At 30.6% G+C, this 20298-nt stretch overlaps 2 protein-coding genes across 2 annotated transcripts in view; one reads left to right on the forward strand and one right to left on the reverse strand.

The window, feature by feature from the left end:
* The first annotated feature begins 2975 nt into the window (after positions 1-2975).
* LOC111623552 lies at positions 2976-6857 on the forward strand. The gene is made up of 2 exons (XM_023366167.1): positions 2976-3024; positions 6130-6857. The coding sequence occupies exons 1-2, from the start codon at positions 2987-2989 to the stop codon at positions 6437-6439; spliced, it is 348 nt and encodes a 115-aa protein (XP_023221935.1). The 5' UTR covers positions 2976-2986; the 3' UTR covers positions 6440-6857.
* A 5688-nt stretch (positions 6858-12545) lies between these two features.
* LOC111623542 (phospholipase ABHD3-like) overlaps positions 12546-20298 on the reverse strand; it is a 49067-nt gene continuing 41314 nt past the window's right edge. The window contains exons 6-8 of the mRNA XM_023366152.1: positions 18055-18106; positions 13497-13662; positions 12546-13424 (exon numbers count right to left, since the gene is read on the reverse strand). Coding sequence (XP_023221920.1) covers positions 13234-13424; positions 13497-13662; positions 18055-18106 — 409 coding nt within the window. The 3' untranslated portion in view covers positions 12546-13233. The remainder of the gene's footprint in view (positions 13425-13496; positions 13663-18054; positions 18107-20298) is intronic.

The following is a 20298-nucleotide window of genomic DNA, read 5'->3' on the forward strand; positions in this document are numbered from 1 at the left end:
GATATCTGATAAGAAAAACGATAAACGTTATTTGCTTGTTAGAATACAAAACTTTAGAAATTGATCATTTACGAATTGTATTTGTCAATTATTAATGAATATTGTCGGTTTTTAAAAATTGTTTGCGAGTCATCTGAAAATGAAAAGAAATTTCGTAAAGTTTTCCCATTTAACTATTTGCTGCTTCACACTGCTAATCGCCGATTATTTATAACTAATTAAGACGAAACAAGCCAGGAAGTCAACGGGTATCGGGATTTATACGATATATATAGCGTAAATACTACAATAACAACGGTAATTTATTTTTTAACCTGTTTTTATATAATATTCATACGGAAACAGATTATTTTTTTAGTTGTAATATTGAGCGAGTATAAAGTTTAGCTAGCATGTTTTTAAAATTTATAGGAATAATTTAAAAACGGTTTACTTTTACTTAATGAATTACTAAGATTATTTATTTTTTTGAACGAATTTTAACTTCATACTCGATCTGTATGTACCTCTGAACCAAATCATACACAATAGATCATTTTAATAGTGCGCTTAGTGTTTTAAATTTAAATATACGCACACATATAACGAATAACAAAAAATTTATAATTTGTTACAGATATTATTTATAAAAAGTTCGAGAAAGAATGATATTTATAATTAAGACGAGTCAGAATATTTTTTGAATTTGTCACACGCATTTAATATAGTTAGACGAAACAATAATATTAGCTAAGATTTATATAACTCTGAAAGAGAAATTTTCACAAATCTTGCTTAACAAATTATAAACTTTAAATGTAAAAGTTATTGAAAAATTTTGAATAACGAATAGGCCTATTTTGAATATCGATTAGGCCCTCATCAGAAAAACATTTTTTATGCTTTAGTTTCTGTGTTAAGAAACAACACTTTTGAAATTTACAGAAATTTTATGTACCAGTACCATAATAAATATAACTGTAAATATGTTTAATCAAATTTGTATGACCATTCTTCAAATTAAAAGCACAGAATTGTTGTATAAATTATTATTTAACAGTCAATAATACTGTAAGTATTTAAATTCTTTTGAATATGTTTTAAATAAGAATTTCCACACATTTCATCATGAAAACTGTTTTTCAATATAAGTGCCAGGAAAAAGTAATGTTGCATTTGTACTGTAATATTTTCATAGTAAGCTATTTTTGTTTGTGTTGCGTAGGAAAATATAAAGCGAAGTGATATTCGGTGTCTATATTTAAGGTTCCACAGGATTTGATTTGAAAAGCAAACAAATGGATTAGAGAATTTGTAGAAAAAATAACTTATTATTTAAAATGTTTTAACAATTATGCATTAAAAACTATGAATTATGTTTAGGTGTAAATTATATTAAATTGTTAACTAAACTGCATTTCCACTTAGCATATTCTGTTGTAATATACATATACCATTAAATACAAGTTTCTGTAAGGTTAAAAATATTGTGTCATATAATAAAGAATGTAATAAAATCTTAATTTGCAATTTACATTTGTTGTTTTCGATTATTTTATTATTATAGAAAATGTACAAAAATGCTTTATTATAATGAAAAACAGATAAAAGTTACTTCTTGATGTTTAAAACTCTCTTAACATTGAAATCTTTGATGTAACGTAATTTAGCTTAATTGAAAATTTTTTAATAATTTTAACATTAATGTCAATACACACAAGAGATAGTGAAATTATAAAGTTCCTTTTATCGAGTTTTAGATGGAATGTCTGTAATTACAACGTCTGCCCTCAAATCTCTTACAAAGTTTAGGCTAATTGACCAACATTTCCAGTAGGTTGACGTCATTCAGCAGACCAATCAGCGCATTGTGCTATCTGATATTTTGTTGCGCGTTTGTGTGTTGGCTCGGGTTTTGTCGATGCGTAACGAAAATTCCCCCATTTTTGATAAAATAAGTGTGGCTATTGTATCGTCCAAAATTATTTTTTTTTTTTTAATTTTCTACAAACAATATACAGTTTAACCTGATTATAACATCACCAAATATAACAACAACCCTAATATAACGTCGAATCTTCATCGGTCCCACGATTTTACTATACTAGATAATGTTAACCGAACCAATCTATAGCCGAGTACAGTGGGGACTGATTTCTTCGAAATACTGTATTAGTTAGAAAACAAATGACGGACAATCTATTAAGTTTAACATATTTAGATTTTTACAGCTATGGTGAGAAATGTTTAAAATCTACAACAGCCCTGTCGCGTCCTTTGAGATATACTAGTGATGCGACAAAAAAGGTATTTGACATTGACCGGTATCGGCACCCTGGGAATTTGGCAGTCCGCGTGTATGCACGCCCTGCAACCGTCTTCGATTCCATTCATTAGCCACTCGTAGGCAGCTATTTGACTAAGTGCATTGTTTTAAGATTTAAAAAGTAAAGAATATTTTATATTTTTATGTACAGTACGTTTGTGTATAATTAAATATAGCTTTGCAAAGGCAAAGCTATATTTAATTATAATTTTCTTTAAAAGTATCTATATATATAACCCATTCAACAAATATCTGTCCGTCCGTCCCGTAACAGTTTGATAACGGACACTAGAGGCGCCCCTATCGTGTGTCATATTTCAAACATTCAAATTAAATTAACAATTTTAATTATTATTTAAATTAACAATATAAATTATTATTACTCATTTGGCCAATAAATTATTATTTGGTCAATATATCAATATAAACAATTCAGTATATTTGTAATAGGAATTTATTGTCGTCACGGAATGCATGTAATGTTCACTAGGGGGCGAATAACGAAAAACCGGATAGGTTTGAATCACTACGTAAGACGATAAGGTTTCAAATAGTTAAGGTAATATAAAGTAATATTTTAATATCTATTAACCCATTCAACGGGTAATGGCAATTTGTAAATAACGCCCACTAGGGGGCGTCCCAGGCTACTAGTATTCATATAATTGAAGAATATTTTGTATGTACCAGTACATCCACCATATATTTTATTTCATCAAGTAAGTTTTTATTATTTTATTTTTAATTGTAGCCCTTATATCGTGGCTAGCGATTCGGAATGTAATTGCTATATTAAAAATGCATTTAGAGAAGTATACGGTTTTTACTGGCTTATGGAATAAATGAATACGAATGGACCCTAGACCATCACTGACGGGCAATTGACTGATTGCCCCTGGATATAATGCACAATTTGTACACATCCTAGATGGTGTAGTTTCTACATATCAGTCTCTTACTCGCATGCTTTCTTTGTCTATTTTTGATGGGCAAATGCAACGCTTCTTCTATTTGCCACAGTTATTAACTCCTTATTACCTCTTAGAAGGATTTTAACTTCAATATTGTGTGGTTCGTAACACGACAAAGGTCAAAATGTGCTTTTTCATTGTAAATATTTTCACAAGTGGAAAGCAAAGTTTTCACAAATAAACTATAAGTACGAGCGATTATTTATTGTGACATGGTCACAATGCCGGGCTGCAACTTTTTTATCATATTTTAAAATCATTTAATTTAAAATATATGCACTCCACCTCAAATTAGTAGTGGCTTGCCCCTGTACATCATAAACAATAGAGTCGTGCCGGTCATCTATTAACTGCTTTGGGGGGAGTTTTGAATTGAAAAAACGTGATTTCCGGTTTGCATGGTAAGTTCATATATAGTTAATGTAAACATTTTTCATATTGTAATACGTAAATTATTCAATTCATTATTAAAACATTAATGAAGACTTTTTATATACACATATTAACGTGGCGCCGAGGGGGAAGAAATTTAAAAAACTCTAACGATAATACAGTAGACCCCCCTATAACACTGTAGATAATTCCGTGTTATATGAATTCCATCTTGTACGAGTCGCTTAGATTTTACAAATACGTGATCCGTTCACAGCCCGGCACATGTATTTCTAAAATCTGAGTGACTCGTACAACATGAAATTCATACAACACGGAATTATCTACAGTGTTATAGGGGGTCTACTGTATATGATATATATCGTCATCGTCTCCCTCGCTGTTTGGACTGCCGAGTGGTAACAATCAACGACATGTGGAAGCAGTTGAGTCAGAGATAGATGCTTCGTTTACAAACAACACAACCGTTTATTAAACATGAAAGAAGCTTACAAGATTTCCGCGATCTTGGAAGTTCTGGGTCTTCCTCTCCTTTCCAAGATAGTCCCATTTTGAAGGAGTGTCCCTTGTTCGCGAATGAACCATTCCATCACGTCTCGATGACTCCGGACGATGCGGTCGACTTCCGTTGATGGAAAGATGTCGATCCGAGGTCAGGAGATGGAGACGAAGATGGATGCGAGACACACACACAACAACAGATCCGTCACTTGGAACTTTTGGGAGAAGAAGCCGTCGCGTCCTTGAATTTCCGGGGTTTTATCCGTTTTCTCTCAGATTCCCCTTTTCGATTGGTCTCTCCTCGTCACCTGATGACAATTTGAAACCTTTTGGGGGCACGGGAGAGGTCAAAATCGAAGTTTAATTCGATCTCCAACCGGAAATGGTCGACGGACTTACATTCTTCTATTGTTTAAAAGTTAGAAATAGATTTTTATTTTATGAAAACGCAACGCTAACTACTATATATTTTTTCTCTAGATCTAAATTCTCGAGATCTAAAACAATTATTTTAACGCGAATTTTAGCGAGGGTTCAGACCTGTCCAGAGCCTCACATTAAAATGTATTTAATGTTGCAAACATGGTTTTTAATACCATCGTTTTATAAGTTCAAAGAAATCAATTAAGCTGAAATTTTGGGATGTTAAACTCACCCATCTCATTATCTTTTTCATATATTTCAGAGCTTATACATAATAAGAACTCCTTCCCTAGTTCTTATCATGTATGAGCTTCTATCTGTAAAATTCAGACACCTTAATTTAACAAAAAAGTTTAATTTTAAGTTTAATTTTAATAAAAGGTTGATGGATAAAAGGGGGTTACTACACTTCAAGTCTATTTTTTTTTTCGGTTCGAAGAATCGTCATAAAATCGAAATTTTTATTCATCTTTACACGAAGACAAAACACTAGAGTATTAGATTTTTGAATACATATTACGTTCCGCGATAATCCATCTCTTCAGCGACAGAGGCAGATAAATGAAGAAATTCGCTGAAAAATCTATTAAATTTTGTGGTGACGAAACAATAAAATTCTGACAATTTGTTGCAAGCGGTGGATTATTGTTATTGCGAATGGTTGTATTTTTGGTTCGTGCGATTTAAAGTCATTGATTTCAAGAGTTTTTCTGAGCTTTTCATCATTTGCAGTGAATTTATCGGTATGTTCAGACTACGAACTTTATAAATTTGGGTATTTTTGAACATTGTTTTAAGCCGATATCACAATTAGTGGCAATGGTTTTTCGACAAAGCGCCATTTAGATAACAATTGATCGGTTTGGTCACAGAGACGAGGAACGGGATCTTTCCACTTATTTAAGAAGATATTTTTCAGCTATTTTATTGTTAATTTCCGTTCAGTCCAAATTCAATCGAATCGTTAAAGCAAAATTGGAATTAATAAATACATTAAACTGTTATTCCCCGCTATGGTTTATATACACATCAGACATAAACAACTGACATAGAAACTGGAAATGTATATTAAAACAACACTTCACACCTAAGCGATAATTCCAGCAAATGAACGATAAAAAATTTTCATGTTCAAACGTTTTCGGCCGTCTTTCAGAGGCCCTCGTCAGGAAAAAAAATTTTTTTTTCCTGACGAGGGCCTCTGAAAGACGGCCGAAAACGTTTGAACATGAAAATTTTTTATCGTTCATTTGCTGGAATTATCGCTTAGGTGTGAAGTGTTGTTTTTATATACACATTATATCCCATATGAAATTCACACCGCTATACTCTATACTTTGATTAATAAGAATTTCTCTATTTTCACAAATATTCTGTGTTCTAGCAATCGATAATTTATATAAACCAATTTGTTAAATTATATATTGAACATTAAAAATCATTGGAAAGATTAAAATTTACTATACTTAATAATTAGAATATTTCTTAATTAATGAAAGTTCTGTTTTCACAACATTCGCTCATTTTTCTTTGCAGAATGGATAATTTCAAAGAGTTGAAGAAATGGCACACCTCGGGCCATGCTGAGCCCGAGGATGGCGCCTCACCTTCACCTCCGAAAGATGCGGAGGAGGAGTCGCATACACCCGACGTCAAACGGATGGTCGTCGTAACTCCGGACGACAGCTCCTCGTCTCTCGTCCATTATCTGCAACAGCGATATCCGAGAGTTCCAGAATGGACGGTGGAGACACATTCACGTGAGACAGGACTGGACAGAAAGGAGTCCGAAGTAATGGTAGAAGAATCCGTGGTGAAGCTCAAAAGGTTGTTTTTCTGCCGGTAAAATAATACTCTTTCTACTGAGCCTTCTTGCACAGTTTTCAACTTGTGATACAGCCACTCGGTAGTGACCTTTGACCCGGCTACGATTTAATCAACCGGACTTGACTTTCCATCTCAATTTTCGGATGGATTCTTCGACAACATTCGAGATTCGTTTTTCCACTTTGGTTAAAGTGCATAGAACAACGAAATCTACTGTGGCAAAAGTGGCAACGAAACATTAAGCAGTGTTCTCGTGTTTAATAAGACTGTTACAGTGTTGTTTAAACCACTATAACTGGCCAAAGCAACTTATAATATTTTGACCAGTGTTCTACTAGTAAAACATTTCACCACAGGAGGAAACTAACGTTGAACTTTAACCAAAAATACAGATTGCACTCGATATACATCCAAAGAATTATAATTACTTCAACAGTTAAAATTGTACATGGAATTTTCACGATTGTACTTATTAAATTTCATATTAACTGTAGTTTTAGATTAATTTATAGTTAATAATAATGTTTTTAACAGTTATGACGGATGATGAAAAAGGAAAAAATGTGTCATAATGAATGAAAAAAATTCAAATTTAATGAACTAAAGATGGAAAAACTTGACTGAGCTTCTGTAACTTAACCAGCAATCGATTTGGCCTTCACGTATATATTAGCAGGGATTGCTACTTATATATATGTAATAACCTATAACCAGATTGCCAAGTGTCACGTTGCTGTATACCAATAAACCAATTTAATAATCCTACATGTGCTATCATAAATTTCATTAAAGGATAATTTTCAATGAATTTTATGATGTCACATGTAGAAATAATTATTAAATAAGTTGTACAGAAAATTTTTGGACACCCTCTATAATAATTATAAAGACTAAATACAAAAAATAAATTTTTAAAATCTGTTAAATGTTCATGCACTATCACTGGAAAACAACTTTTTTTCAGAAATTCATTTTTTGTATTCGATCTTTATAACTGTAAACAAAAAATAATTTTTTAAATTCAGGATGAATTTTATTTTACAAATATATATTTACCTAAGAGCTGAAAATTCTCCAATGCTCCTGGTGCCATTCCAACACAAAATCCTATGGCAAAACCCATTTTAATTCTATCACATCATCTTGAACCTTGTTGATATTGACCTACCAATAATGGCATTATTCTATAACTAGCTGTTTCCTGTAAATATTTATTGCATGCTTCAGTGGTAATCTATTTAATGTATATGATCATCATCATAGTGTCCTATTTCCATTTGGAGTCCAGTAACCATCTCTTGCAAACTTCTCCCAGTCACTAGCAGTTCTTATTAGTTGTTCCATGTTAAAAGCAGTCCATGCCTTGATGTTCTCCAGCAATGACAATCTTGGTCTTACTCTTCTTTTCTTTCCTGCTGTTTTCCCTTACAGACTTAGGTTGAAGAATGTGATACTTGGTGTTTCTCATTAAATGTTCTAGATAAGATGATTTTCTTTGTTTGATGATGTCAATTAGTTCTCTATTTCTCTGTGACTTTCACAAAACTTTCTTATTTTAGCTGTCCATGGGGTATGCAGCATTTAGCTACAAGTCCACATCTCTAATGCTTTGAGTTGCTTAATCATCATCTCTTTTAATGTCCAAATTTCTACTCCATATAAAAGAGTAGACCATATGTAACATTTCATCATTCAAAACCTAATTTCAGAGTCCAATTGACAATTGCAGAGCAAATTATGAACAATTGGTGCAGAATGCAACACATGGTCATTCCAGTGCCATATTTTGATCTCTACATTCTGCATTAAATAGAAATTTATAGTTGAATGTTGTTTACATCAGTATAACTTACTATATTATTTTTGTATCATTACTAACTCCTGTTACAATTAAAAACTTAATTTGCATAAATTGTATCTTATCTGCAGCATGACAAACTGAATGGATCATCGTTATATTTCTTAGAAACATTTCTAGCTATAAATTTGTCTTAATCATAACAATACTATATAATAGTTTTTTATATTATTCCTCTTTATGTACTGTACTTCCTCTTCCATACTTGAAGATTACAACATAGTGGAAGAGGTTCTTGATAAACATGTTAAAATGCAATGAAAAATTGTGAAAATCCTATTAAGAACATAATACAAATCTTGACTACAGAAAAGCTGGGTTTGTTTAACAAGCTAGAAAATAAATATATTTAAAAAAGAGAAATGTAAAGGTCTTGTCTAATGCAAGAGAATGTTTTTCAGAACTTCCTAATATGAACTACCTCAAGTTTAAATCTATAACTTTAAAAGTTTTTAAACTCATGATTTATACACAGTGTCCAGAAAATTCCTTACCATATTTATTTATTTTTAAACTATTTAGAAAAAAAAAATTGTATTTATGAAACTTCCTTATGAAAATACTGCATTTTTTAAATTGATATTTTAAATTTTCTCATAATTATTATAAATTAAAATATATATCACATTTTTGCCTTTAAGCAGGGAGCTCAAACCATTTGGGCCTAAACCAGCACTTAGTATTAAAGTTAAAAGATTGACAGATCAGACCAGGATATATTATATATTACTGCTACAAATTAATTAATATTTATTAATTAATTTAGAAGGTGCTGGAAGAAAAGAATCAGTATGGAGTGGGACTCAAAACTGCCACTTACCATGCAGATGCAATATTAGTTTAATTATAATAATTACATTTAATGAGATGGCACCTAACACCTCATCTGAACCAAATTACTTAGCATTTAATTATTAACAGCTTGGGCTTATATATATATAATCGAGATGGGTTGATAATAATCAGCACAGAGCACAAACAGGAGTTGAAAGTTGAAATTTGGTACACAGTTAGGGTACATCACAAGAACATATACTAAGAAGGGATTTTTCAAAATTCCCCATGGGGGAGAGGGACAGGATTAAGGCTTCAACAATAGAAGTGCTAAGAGAAAGCAATGTGCAAGATTTACAGGCACAGATGTGGTTTTTTGCAGGAAATTGAACATATTTTTAGACCCTTCTAAAAATTTTTAATTTAGTCTGGAAACAGGGGGATCTAATTCTTGCATTCCGTGAAAATGGGTAAGATTGGCTGTAATGTAATAATCTTAATCTTTGCTATCGTTACTATTTGCCCGAGCAACGCTGGGCTTATCTGTTAGTATATATATATAAAACAGCTCTTGGTATTTCTTATAAAAAATGTTCAGAGCTGTCAAAGATTAGACTACTTCCAATTATTCTAAGTATTGGAGATCAAATCCTAGTTTAAAGCACAGCAAGACATTTCTGCCTAGCTCTCTGGATAAACTAAAGATTTTTAGTCTTTCAACAGAAATCATGTTCACTTTTTGTTCAGTGTTGTGACTGGTTATGGTCACTTTTATAAATGGTCAGTTGTGCCATTGCAACTTCTCAGTCTTTTGCCACCTTGCAGTTCTATGGAGGAGATTCCTCTTTATTTTACTTGCAAGTGTGCAGATCTTTGCTCAAGCAGACTTGTTCATCTAGATTCTACTTTTCTTTAGCCATGGTTACATGCCTCAGCTTTTCTTCAGAGGTCTGCTGTCTTTCTTTAAAGCAGTGGTTTTTAACCAGGAATCTGCAGAAAGTTTTCAGGAGTCCATGGATTAGATGGGTAAAAGTCAACTAATTATTTTAATTTTCATTATCCTCTTTCTAGTGCTGTGCGATGCATCGATGTTTTTGTTTGTCGATGCATCGACCTTCCGATGTTTTTGAAACATCGATCCTGAATCGATGTTAGCAATATGTGAATTTTGATTCATCGATGCATGCAGTTCATTCTTTGTTCCTAGTGTTACCACCTGTTCGGTTTTCACCCGGACAGTCCGGGAATTTCGTAGAAATTGTGAAATTGCGATGAAACAAAGTTCTTGCAAATATGTTTACAAATTTACACTATTTTAACAGTGAACGAACTCACACTCATTGAAACTCATCCTCAACTCTGCCATGTTAGTCTGTTTACGCCGACTCATCGCAGAATGAAAAAGGTTCTGTGGCATTAAAATTAATTCAGCATGTTGAGACTCGATGGAATTCGTATTTCTTGATGATTGAGAGATTTGTACTACTAAAAAATTTTGTTACACTAACATTGCAAAAGTTTCCAGGGGCACCCGACATGCTCTCTGGTAGAGAATTAAGTGCTTTGAATGATGCGCTTAAAGTACTAAAACCTTTTTATAAAGTAACTAATGAAATTTCAGCAGAAACTCACACTACCATCAGTAAAATTATCCCATTTTTAGGGTTAATGTTTAATACACTTTGCAAGGTTTCTACAGAAACAAATGTGGGAAAGAAGTTGCTGGAAAAATGTTTTAGTAATCTTGATTTCCGTTTTAAATCCACTGAGACGAAGTTAGTATATAGTGTTTCCACATTACTAGACCCAAGGTTCAAAAAGCTAGATTTTAAAAGTCCAGCATGTTGTGCAAATGCAATTAAATGTGTAAATGCAGAACTTTGTATCAATAAATTTCCCTCTGCTGAGGCTCAAATAAGTTTTCACAATAATGCAGAAAATAAACTTTAAGATGATGACCTTTGGTCATCCAGAAAAATTGATATTAAGATAGAAATTTTAACACAAATGCAACTTTAAATTCAAATTTTAAAACTTTTTTAGATGACCCTATTGTGTCTCACAATAGTAATGCTTTGGATGTGTGGAAATCCATGAAATTTTTTAACTATAATTTATGTGAACTTGCCATGAAGTGGCTTTGCATTCCTGCCACTTCAGTTCCAGCAGAAAGATTATTTTCCAAAGCTGGAAATACTATCAACAAAAAGCGGAGTTCTTTAAAGCCAAAGAATGTACACAAACTTCTAGTACACAAATTCATTATCAATTGAAGAACTGTATGCATTGGAACTGTAATTGAACTATACAAGTTGAAAATAAAATTAAGTTTTGTTTTTTTTTTAAACTGTTTGAGTTTATCTTGATTGAACATCGATGTTCCAATGGGCATCGATCAAACATCGATGTGAAATCTGACATCGAAATTTAGCATCGATGCTTAGGCAAACATCGATGTTTGACATCGATGTTAAAATTATAGACATCGCACAGCACTACCTCTTTCTAATCAAGCATCAGTTCATTAACAAAATTATGCTAATATGCTATAAATTATAGTAGTATTAACTAGATCTGTTTCAACAATAAAAGCAACAGATATTTTCATACCACATTACAGTTGTTGCACATCTGTTGAATAATTGTTTATGCTCATCAGTATTTTGAAATTTTGTGTTATTGTGTTAAGAAAGAAGCATTATTCCAAGAAGAGGTCCATTAACTCCACCTGACTGGAAAAGGTATCCATGGAACAAAAAATGTTAAGAACTTCCTGTTTTGAAGACATTAAACTTTTGAAGTAATTTATCATAGTTGCACAGACTGTTTAGGGTGAGGTGTGTTTAACCTGCAGGTCCTCACTTTCACCATAACAGCAGCAACAACAATAATTCATTAGGACTATTAGGCCTATAAGTTAAAACTGTAAAGTTTTCTTCTTAAAATATGTTTTAAATAATTTTTTTTAGTGAATTTGATATTTTGAATAAATTGTAAAAAGTGTAATTAAAAATATATATATAAGTTAGATTAAATTATGTTTCTAAGAATTTAATACAACATTGTTAAATGAATTTATTTTAGATTTTATCTAAAAATATATTCACAAACAAAGATTAGAAAGCAGATAAACTATCAAATATAATAAACAATTGCACAAATTATAATTTATTCATAAAAATAATTTCATAAATTTTTCAATATGTTCCCACATTAAATTGTTTGTAGTATTTAATCATCACAAAACATTTAAAATTGACATGATGATAAAATTATAATTATAATCATTAACAAATACTTCTTAAACAATAAAAATCAACAATNAAATATAACTTTTGTAAAATTTATATTTCAATTACATTAATATTTTGATTTATCAATAATTCCTAACAGTATTCCTAACAAATATATGTATATAATTTTTTATGAAGCTAAATATGATTAGAATTAACTTTTTTAAGTAAAATTCTAAATGTATATAAATTCTTTTTTTGTCCTGCTTGGAATATTTTTAACTAAATTTTTAGTTTACTATGTTTCTTATTTCATATTTCTATATAAAAGACAGAAATATGTTAAATTTATCATTTAAAAAGTACAGGAATGTAGGGAAGATTAATAGTTGAAATAATTATAACAATGTATTGTAAATAGCAGTTATATGACTACAAAATACCTAATACTACTGAATTTTTGTATATCCTATCAGAGATATAGGCTAAACTAACATTTTAAAAATTCTAGAACAAACAATATCTAACAATTAATCTATATTCCTGGATAGCAATGGCTGTAAGAATATATTCGGTATCATATTCGTTATTATATACCACTCTTTCTTGAAGAAAGATACATTAATAATAATTTTTTTTCTTTTTAATATAAAATTATTATATTTAGTAAATATTAAGCCATTTTTAAAAACAACACAGAGAAATAGTTTTATACAGACTAATAAACAAACACTGTATATTTTCTTGTAAATAAATCTCATTGGAAGAAAATAAATCACTAACATTTTTCTTGGTCGAAATTTGTCAATTATGCATTAACACGTAAAGTAAAAAGTAAATGTTAAAAATCATCCTTGAAATCGAGGCACTTGGGAAATTTTGGAAGTGATTAATCACTAAGTCTATATCATGTAGTTATATTTTGATATTTGTATTGTAAAATTAATTTTAGCATAACAAGTTTTTTATCTTTCCTTCCTTATATAATTTAAGTAAGGATCTTAAATACTGTTCGTATAATCTCTCTGAAAAGAAAGGTGCAATTGGCAAAAATCCTTCCATGAATCCAATATGACCTCCTCTTGATGTAATAACCATAGCAACATGACTACTCTGACTAGCTTCTTGATGTGGTAATGCTAAAAAAATTATGTAACCATTGGTTTAAATAAAAGAAAAATAAAATCATCATCAAATGAAACTACACTTACTATAAAAGGGAGCAAACATATCATCTGCTGCATTCACGCAGAGGACAGGTCTTTTGATACCATGAAGTCTACCTCGTAGTGAGGAAAGTTGATAATATTCATCGACACTATTGAAGCCAAATATTTTAGTGGTAAAGCGGTCATCAAATTCTCGTATTGTACGACTCTGTAATAAATTGAATTGCAAATGTATAATTCTTTCTATATTGCAACGATATATAATCAAGATAATAAAATGTAAATTTGGAAATATTTCATCCAAATTTATATACCATAAATATTTGTCTACAAATAATTTTAATATTTAATTAATATTTAAAAATATGAAATTTGATTTCATCCTAATAATCAATAAGTAATTGAGAAAAGTAAAAATATAAAATATCATAAAAATATTTCTATACTTGTAATAATTTAAAAAATTGAAGACTTGTATTTTACATTCTATGAACTATAGAGAAATCACAATTAAATAATAAGTGTTCAGTGCTCTCTGTGGAAAAAACTATTAGACAAATCATAATTAAATTTTGTATATATATATATGGTACTGTACAAGGTGTGACAATTTAATTCCTGGAATGCACCTTTAAAAATATACGTGTGGAACTGTACACTAGTGGCTACTGTCACCTTCAAAGAACTCTCCTTATGCATTTATATACAGACCTAAATGGCATTTCCATTTCTGAAAGCAGGCCTGGAACTCATTTTCTGGAATACTGTTAAGCAGCTGTCTCATATTCTGTTGGATATCAGTTATATTAAAAAATCTTTGACTTTTCAGCACATCTTTTAATTTTGAAAATAGCCAGAAATCAGAGGGAACTAAGTCAGGTGAATAGGCATAATGATCTAATTGAGTAATTGCTTTTTTGGCCAAAAATGTCTCATAGTGAGTGTACTGATTTGGTACAATGTTGTGATAAAATGGCACTTGTAGACACAGTTTGGGTCTTTTTCTTCAATCAGAATCTTGTAATCTCTACAGTACTTCTAAATAGTGTTGTTGGTTGACTATTTGTCCATATTCAATAAATTCTTAGACTATTTCCTTGTGATTGAAGAAACACATCAGCATGACATGTGTACCTTTTTTAGAGTGAGGTGAACTGGGGGATTTCAATTGCATGCTCTGATGTTCTGTTTCTGGGTTGTACTATAACGTTTCAATAGTGCATTTGCTAATTTTCACACAAAATTTAATATTAATACATTACTCTAAATTTTTATGTTACTCTCAATCACTTATTTTTATGCCAAAGAGTACACACAGATAACTATTACCTTCCCAATAGCTAATTAACAATGCATTCTATCAGCTTGAAATTTATGTTTGAACATGAATGCAAATGTCATTTTGATATAATTATGTCATGAGCAACACTACATGACCATTCAGGAATTAAATTGTCACATCTGGTATATGTCTTAAGTGTACCATTTCAATTTTCAGGAAAAATTTTACTTCAAAATTAGCCACTAAAGCAAAAGGTGGCATTTTATACACATTTTCTAACAAATTTCCAGAGTAAAAACTAAAGTATAATAATTTATAAATTTCTTTTTGTATCCTTGTCTACTTGGACCTTGTTTATTAATTATAGACACACACAAATTAAATATTAGTTATTTAATAGCAAATGTAAACAGTTTGTTTTCCTTATTGCTATAACAATGGTTAAAATTTCTAGCTATTAGTTGTAAAATTAATAAAAATTTCTTCTTACAAATAAGAAAATGTAATAAGAAAATAACAACAATCAAACAAATTTGGCTTAAAAAAAATAATAATAAAATGCAGTGGAAAACAACTGAAATATAACTTTTGTAAAATTTATATTTCAATTATCTTCATGACGTCTATAAAATTCAAATGTTAAAAAAAATATAATTTCAGTGACATTAAAGAAAAATTTGAAACAAGTTTTTCAAGCATTTTTGAAAAATTTTAAAAATCAAATTCCTGTGTTTATAGATATCCCTTTTATACACTGAAAGAGACACAAGGATAAAGAAGGCGTGCACCTGAAATGCATATGTTTATTGAGTAAAGATTCCAATGAAAAACAGTGCCAATGTATGGTTGGTTACTTAAGTATATTAAAGCCAAACAATTGCCAGATTATATTAGGCTATATTACTACTGCTATTATTTATTATTTATGTATTTATATTTACATTTTAAAACATCAAAGATAGTTGATTTCCACCCCCCAAAAAAACAAAGAAGGAATCCCAATAAAATCATAAGCAAATATAAATAACAAGATAAGTATAATGCAAACAGGAATAAACAAATACACTATATGTTATAATGAATAGATTTACTCCTAGTTTTATAAAATTGAAACTTGTGATATAAATATCGTTCTACTAGATATATATGTGAAGCTATACAAAAAAAAAAAAAAAAAAAATCTGTGTGAGAATGAAAGGCGATAAAAAAAAAAGTGAAAAAACAGAACATATTACTTGTTCTTGCAGCAGGAATGCGAAGACCTAATCAGGAATTTGACCATTAGAGTATTTGAAACAAAGTATGCGCTCGAAATATTTCAAATGATATGAGAGATTGGGTAGACTAAGGCAGACTATGGCAACATTAGGGTTATTGTTATATGGGAGAATACAGAACTTATAAATCAAAGAGTAAACCTTATTTAATTTGAACTGGACATCATGAAATAAATATGGAGCAGCTGTTGTCCAGATGGATAAGCAGTAATCCACAATAGTCTGGAAATTTGTAAAAAATATAGTTATTAAGACAGAACTTGAAGAGATATTTTTACAGAAATACCAGAGAATGTCTTACCTAATAACAAGAGATTTAATGATGTGAGAGATGTGGTCATGGAAAATTAATTTATCGTCAAATATGATGCTGAGATCAAAATGGAACTTTACATAATTTATTTTAATTGAGTCAATATATATTGAAGGACAATATGGATTGTGAATAATAGAGAAACACATCATAACAGTTTTGTGTATATTAATTTTTAAATTATAACTTGCAAAAGTGGAACGCATGGAAATAATATCCACTTGTAGGGAGGTAGGATCATTAGATAAAATTTTAATGTCATCTGCATAAGAAATTATTTTGGAAGACAGTTTAGTTAATAATTTATCTATGTATGCTGAGAAAAACAGCATGCATAGTATTCAGCACTTCAATATGCTGCAAACAGGAGGAAAAGGTAAAAAATCAAAATCACCAATATGGATCTTACATAATCTTGACAGGAAATAGTTATTCAGCAGGAAATAGTCACTAAGCGTGATAAGCAGTAGATTGGGGAGAACTGAGTTGAAAGCCTGGGAAATGTCAAGATATACCAGTACTATGTAGGTGGATTCTTTTTTCTCAAAATTTTGCAGGATTGTAAGTAGTTTCAAGAATGGTGGTGATTGTGGTGAAGTTACAAATGCCACAGTATTGTTGAGGGGAGATTCTGGATGTTAGTTATGTGTAAATTTTATGGTATAAACAGGTTTCAAATATTTTTAGCATGGCTGGTAAGATAGAGATTGGTCTATAGGAGGAATTATCTTTTTTGGGAAAAACATTTATTTTAGAAATTAGCCATTGCTTTGGAATGTGGCTCGAGTTTAGTAGCCTGGTGAACAATTATTATTAATAAAATTCTAAGAAATTTGGAACTATAAATAGGTGTCAGGCACCACCTAAATTAATTATTAAAATACTAATTTAATTATAATTATTAAATTTAACAAGAGATGACACCTAATGACACATAATTAGCACTAAAGGTGTGTGCTAAATTTAGTGCTAAATTACATAGTATTTTATTAATGTAGTAGTAATAGTAGTAGTAGTAGTATAGCCTGATATATTCTATACATAAGAATAGTATATTTTTCAACAGAAACAAAAGTTTATTGTCAGCACTACCATGAACAAACAGCAAACTTCAGAGTAGCAGTGGCACTGACAATCAGACACTTCTATCCAGAATATGTTTTATTATATAAAGATGTCTATAATTTTCAATTGTACTGTACTGTAAATATAATCAAAACTTCCATAAATTTCTAAATTGTCACAGTATTCCAACATACTATCTTGACATATCTTTGTTTTATCAAAAAATGCATAAACTTTGTGGCATATTGACTAATATGATAATTTTGACTTAGTATTAGATGAAGTCAAAATTACCTTTTTGGATAAGTGTACAGCAATGACACTACAGCACAAAATAAAACAACAATTACTTAAATTTGTATTGCTAAATAAACATCAAAATTGTATCTATTGACAATGACAAAACTTATTTGTACAGTACATATGCAGATTTCATAATGATCACTTACAGTGATATTCACTAAACTGAAATATTTTTACTTTAAGGTGCATAGTAAATTGGCAGAAATTGAAAATAAATTTGTTATATTGATAATTTCATTATACCTGCATTCATTATAACATTTCAAAGTAATTATTAGTCTCAATAAATGAGATATGAAATCAAGAAGTTCAAATTAACAATTTTAAACTAAAATCTATTTTTAAAGAATCTGGTAATACCTGTAATACACTTTCCATGTTTACATCTGTTTTCTCAAATTTTTCTTTGTAACTGTAAAAAAAAAGTTACTCTCAAAATATAAAAAAAAAATATTTAATATATACAAAATATAAATAAAACTAAAATTAAAATAGATTATTAAGAAAGAGTTTTAAGTTATACTGACAATGGGAACTTGGCAATTGTTGTCATGGATTTTGATGAAATTTTATAGACGTGTAGTATTTACTTGTACTTAAACTCTATCAAAGCCGCAGGATCCACTATTTAGGTCATCTTCAGAAAATTAGGATTAAAATTTTCTTCAACCATTAAGATGTAGCATGCAGAACCTTTGCTTTTGGTTTTAATCTATATATGCAAAGTTTTTCTTTTCTTTTTGTACAATTTCAATTTTGCATTTAGGTGCTATTGTGGTTTTTATACAGTTTCAAGTTTTCATTTTCAAAAAAGAAAAAGAAAAGAAAGAAAGAATGTAAATGCAATAAATATTATAATCATAAAAACAGTTAAAATGAATATATTGCTGATGCATAACCACCTTTAAAGTAATCACCTTGGGCAACGATACACTTTTGCCAGTACTCATATAACTTCTGGAAGCACTGCTGGAAGCCATTTTTTGAAACCTCCTGTAAGGCCTCCTGCGATGCTGCTCTCACCTCATCTGATGACACAAAATGGCGTCCCTGCAAATGCTTTTTCATTGATGGAAACAAATAAAAATCACATGGGGCTAAGTCTGGTGAATAGGCAGGGTGTGGAAGTACATTAATTTGAGTTTTGGCGAGAAACTGTGTGACCATTTGGGACCGACGTGCAAGTGTGTTGTCATGCAGAAGGTACCAGTCTCCACTTTGTCAGATCTGTGGCCATTTATGATGAAAGGATTCCCTCAAACGACATAAAATGTCTAGATAATGCTCCTTGTTTACTGTTCTGACTTCGGGAATAAATTCTGAATGAACAATTCCTTGAGAATCAAAAAAACACCTCCATCATGACTTTTCCTTTGTTCAGTGCATCTTTTGTTAAAATACGCTGGCAACTAGTCTTTGATAAGTGAGTAGCCACAGCGATTTTTTCAAGGGTTTGGCGACGATCTTTGTGAACACATTGAGAGACCAACTTAACATTTTCCTCGTTCTGTGAAGGCCAGAGCGTTCATTGTCTACAATGGATTCTCGGCCCTCTTTAAAACGCCGATGCCATTTGTACACCTTTGATTTGGCCATGGTAATATCACAATACACCTTTCTCAGCAATTTTGAAGTCTCCATAGGTGTTTTACCTAAACACCAACAAAATTTAATGTTGCAGCGCTGTTCTTGAAACTTAATTTTTATTATGTCGCAAAACAAAGGTAACTATCTCGAAAGAAAACAACAGCACTTGCGGTTTAATCACGTGACATGGGCGAAACCAACCTGAATACGTAGGAAAGGTTTGATAGAATCAATTTCATATGCTGTAACTTCAAATACATGCTTTTGTTGTCATACATTACTGCAGTCACCGAACTTTTGGATTGTACCACATATAATCATTGCTATTCATTCGCACAATCTTCATATTTTGTTTTAACACCATAATGAAAAAATAAACTTCATTAATGTTTTTGAAAATATTTCTTTTGTGTTATTTGAGACTCAAATCATGCATATTTTAACATATCACAAAAAACTGATGCACTCAACTGATGAACCAGAGATTGTATTTTAATAGCATTTTTTCATAAAACTTTTTAATCTGTCTATTAAAATAAGCATTGCAAAGCTGACAAAGACAAGTATGTTTTGGTGGGATAATTTTTAATTGACAAAATGGAATATCTTTGTCACCTACAAAAATTTCATTGTATATTTGAGAATCTGTTTGACCACCTTATGAATCTATTATTGATATTAATAACAACTTTTCCTTTTTTTACACACAGTAATACCCCAAACTTATGCGATAGATGGAACCGAGCGATAACCGCATAAGTCGAATTCGTGTAAGTCAGAGTATAATTTTGCAATTTGTGTGAAATCCAAGTCAGATGTATGTAAGCTAATAATTGTTCTCATTAATCTTATTTCATCTTTTGATTCATTCACGGTTACAAGAAATCACCACAAAGAGTCTCTCAGGTCTCCGTAGATATAACAAACACAGAAATAAATAACACAAAATAAATTGTAGCTATGTGTCGATTCCGCGCGATACGTCCGAACATGTAAGCTGAACAATAGTGTGGGGGG

The sequence above is a fragment of the Centruroides sculpturatus genome, unplaced genomic scaffold (genome assembly GCF_000671375.1).
Source record: "Centruroides sculpturatus isolate CEXI.00-Female unplaced genomic scaffold, Cexi_2.0 scaffold288, whole genome shotgun sequence".
In the NCBI taxonomy this organism is placed as follows: Eukaryota; Metazoa; Arthropoda; class Arachnida; order Scorpiones; family Buthidae; genus Centruroides; species Centruroides sculpturatus.

What these genes read in the sequence shown, in the direction of transcription:
- LOC111623552 (XM_023366167.1), top strand. Translation starts at nt 2,987, where the DNA reads ATGTACCAGTACATCCACCATATATTTTATTTCATCAA. An exon ending in CATATATTTTATTTCATCAA is followed by an intron (nt 3,025 to 6,129) that starts GTAAGTTTTTAT and finishes TTTTCTTTGCAG; the next exon opens with AATGGATAATTTCAAAGAGT.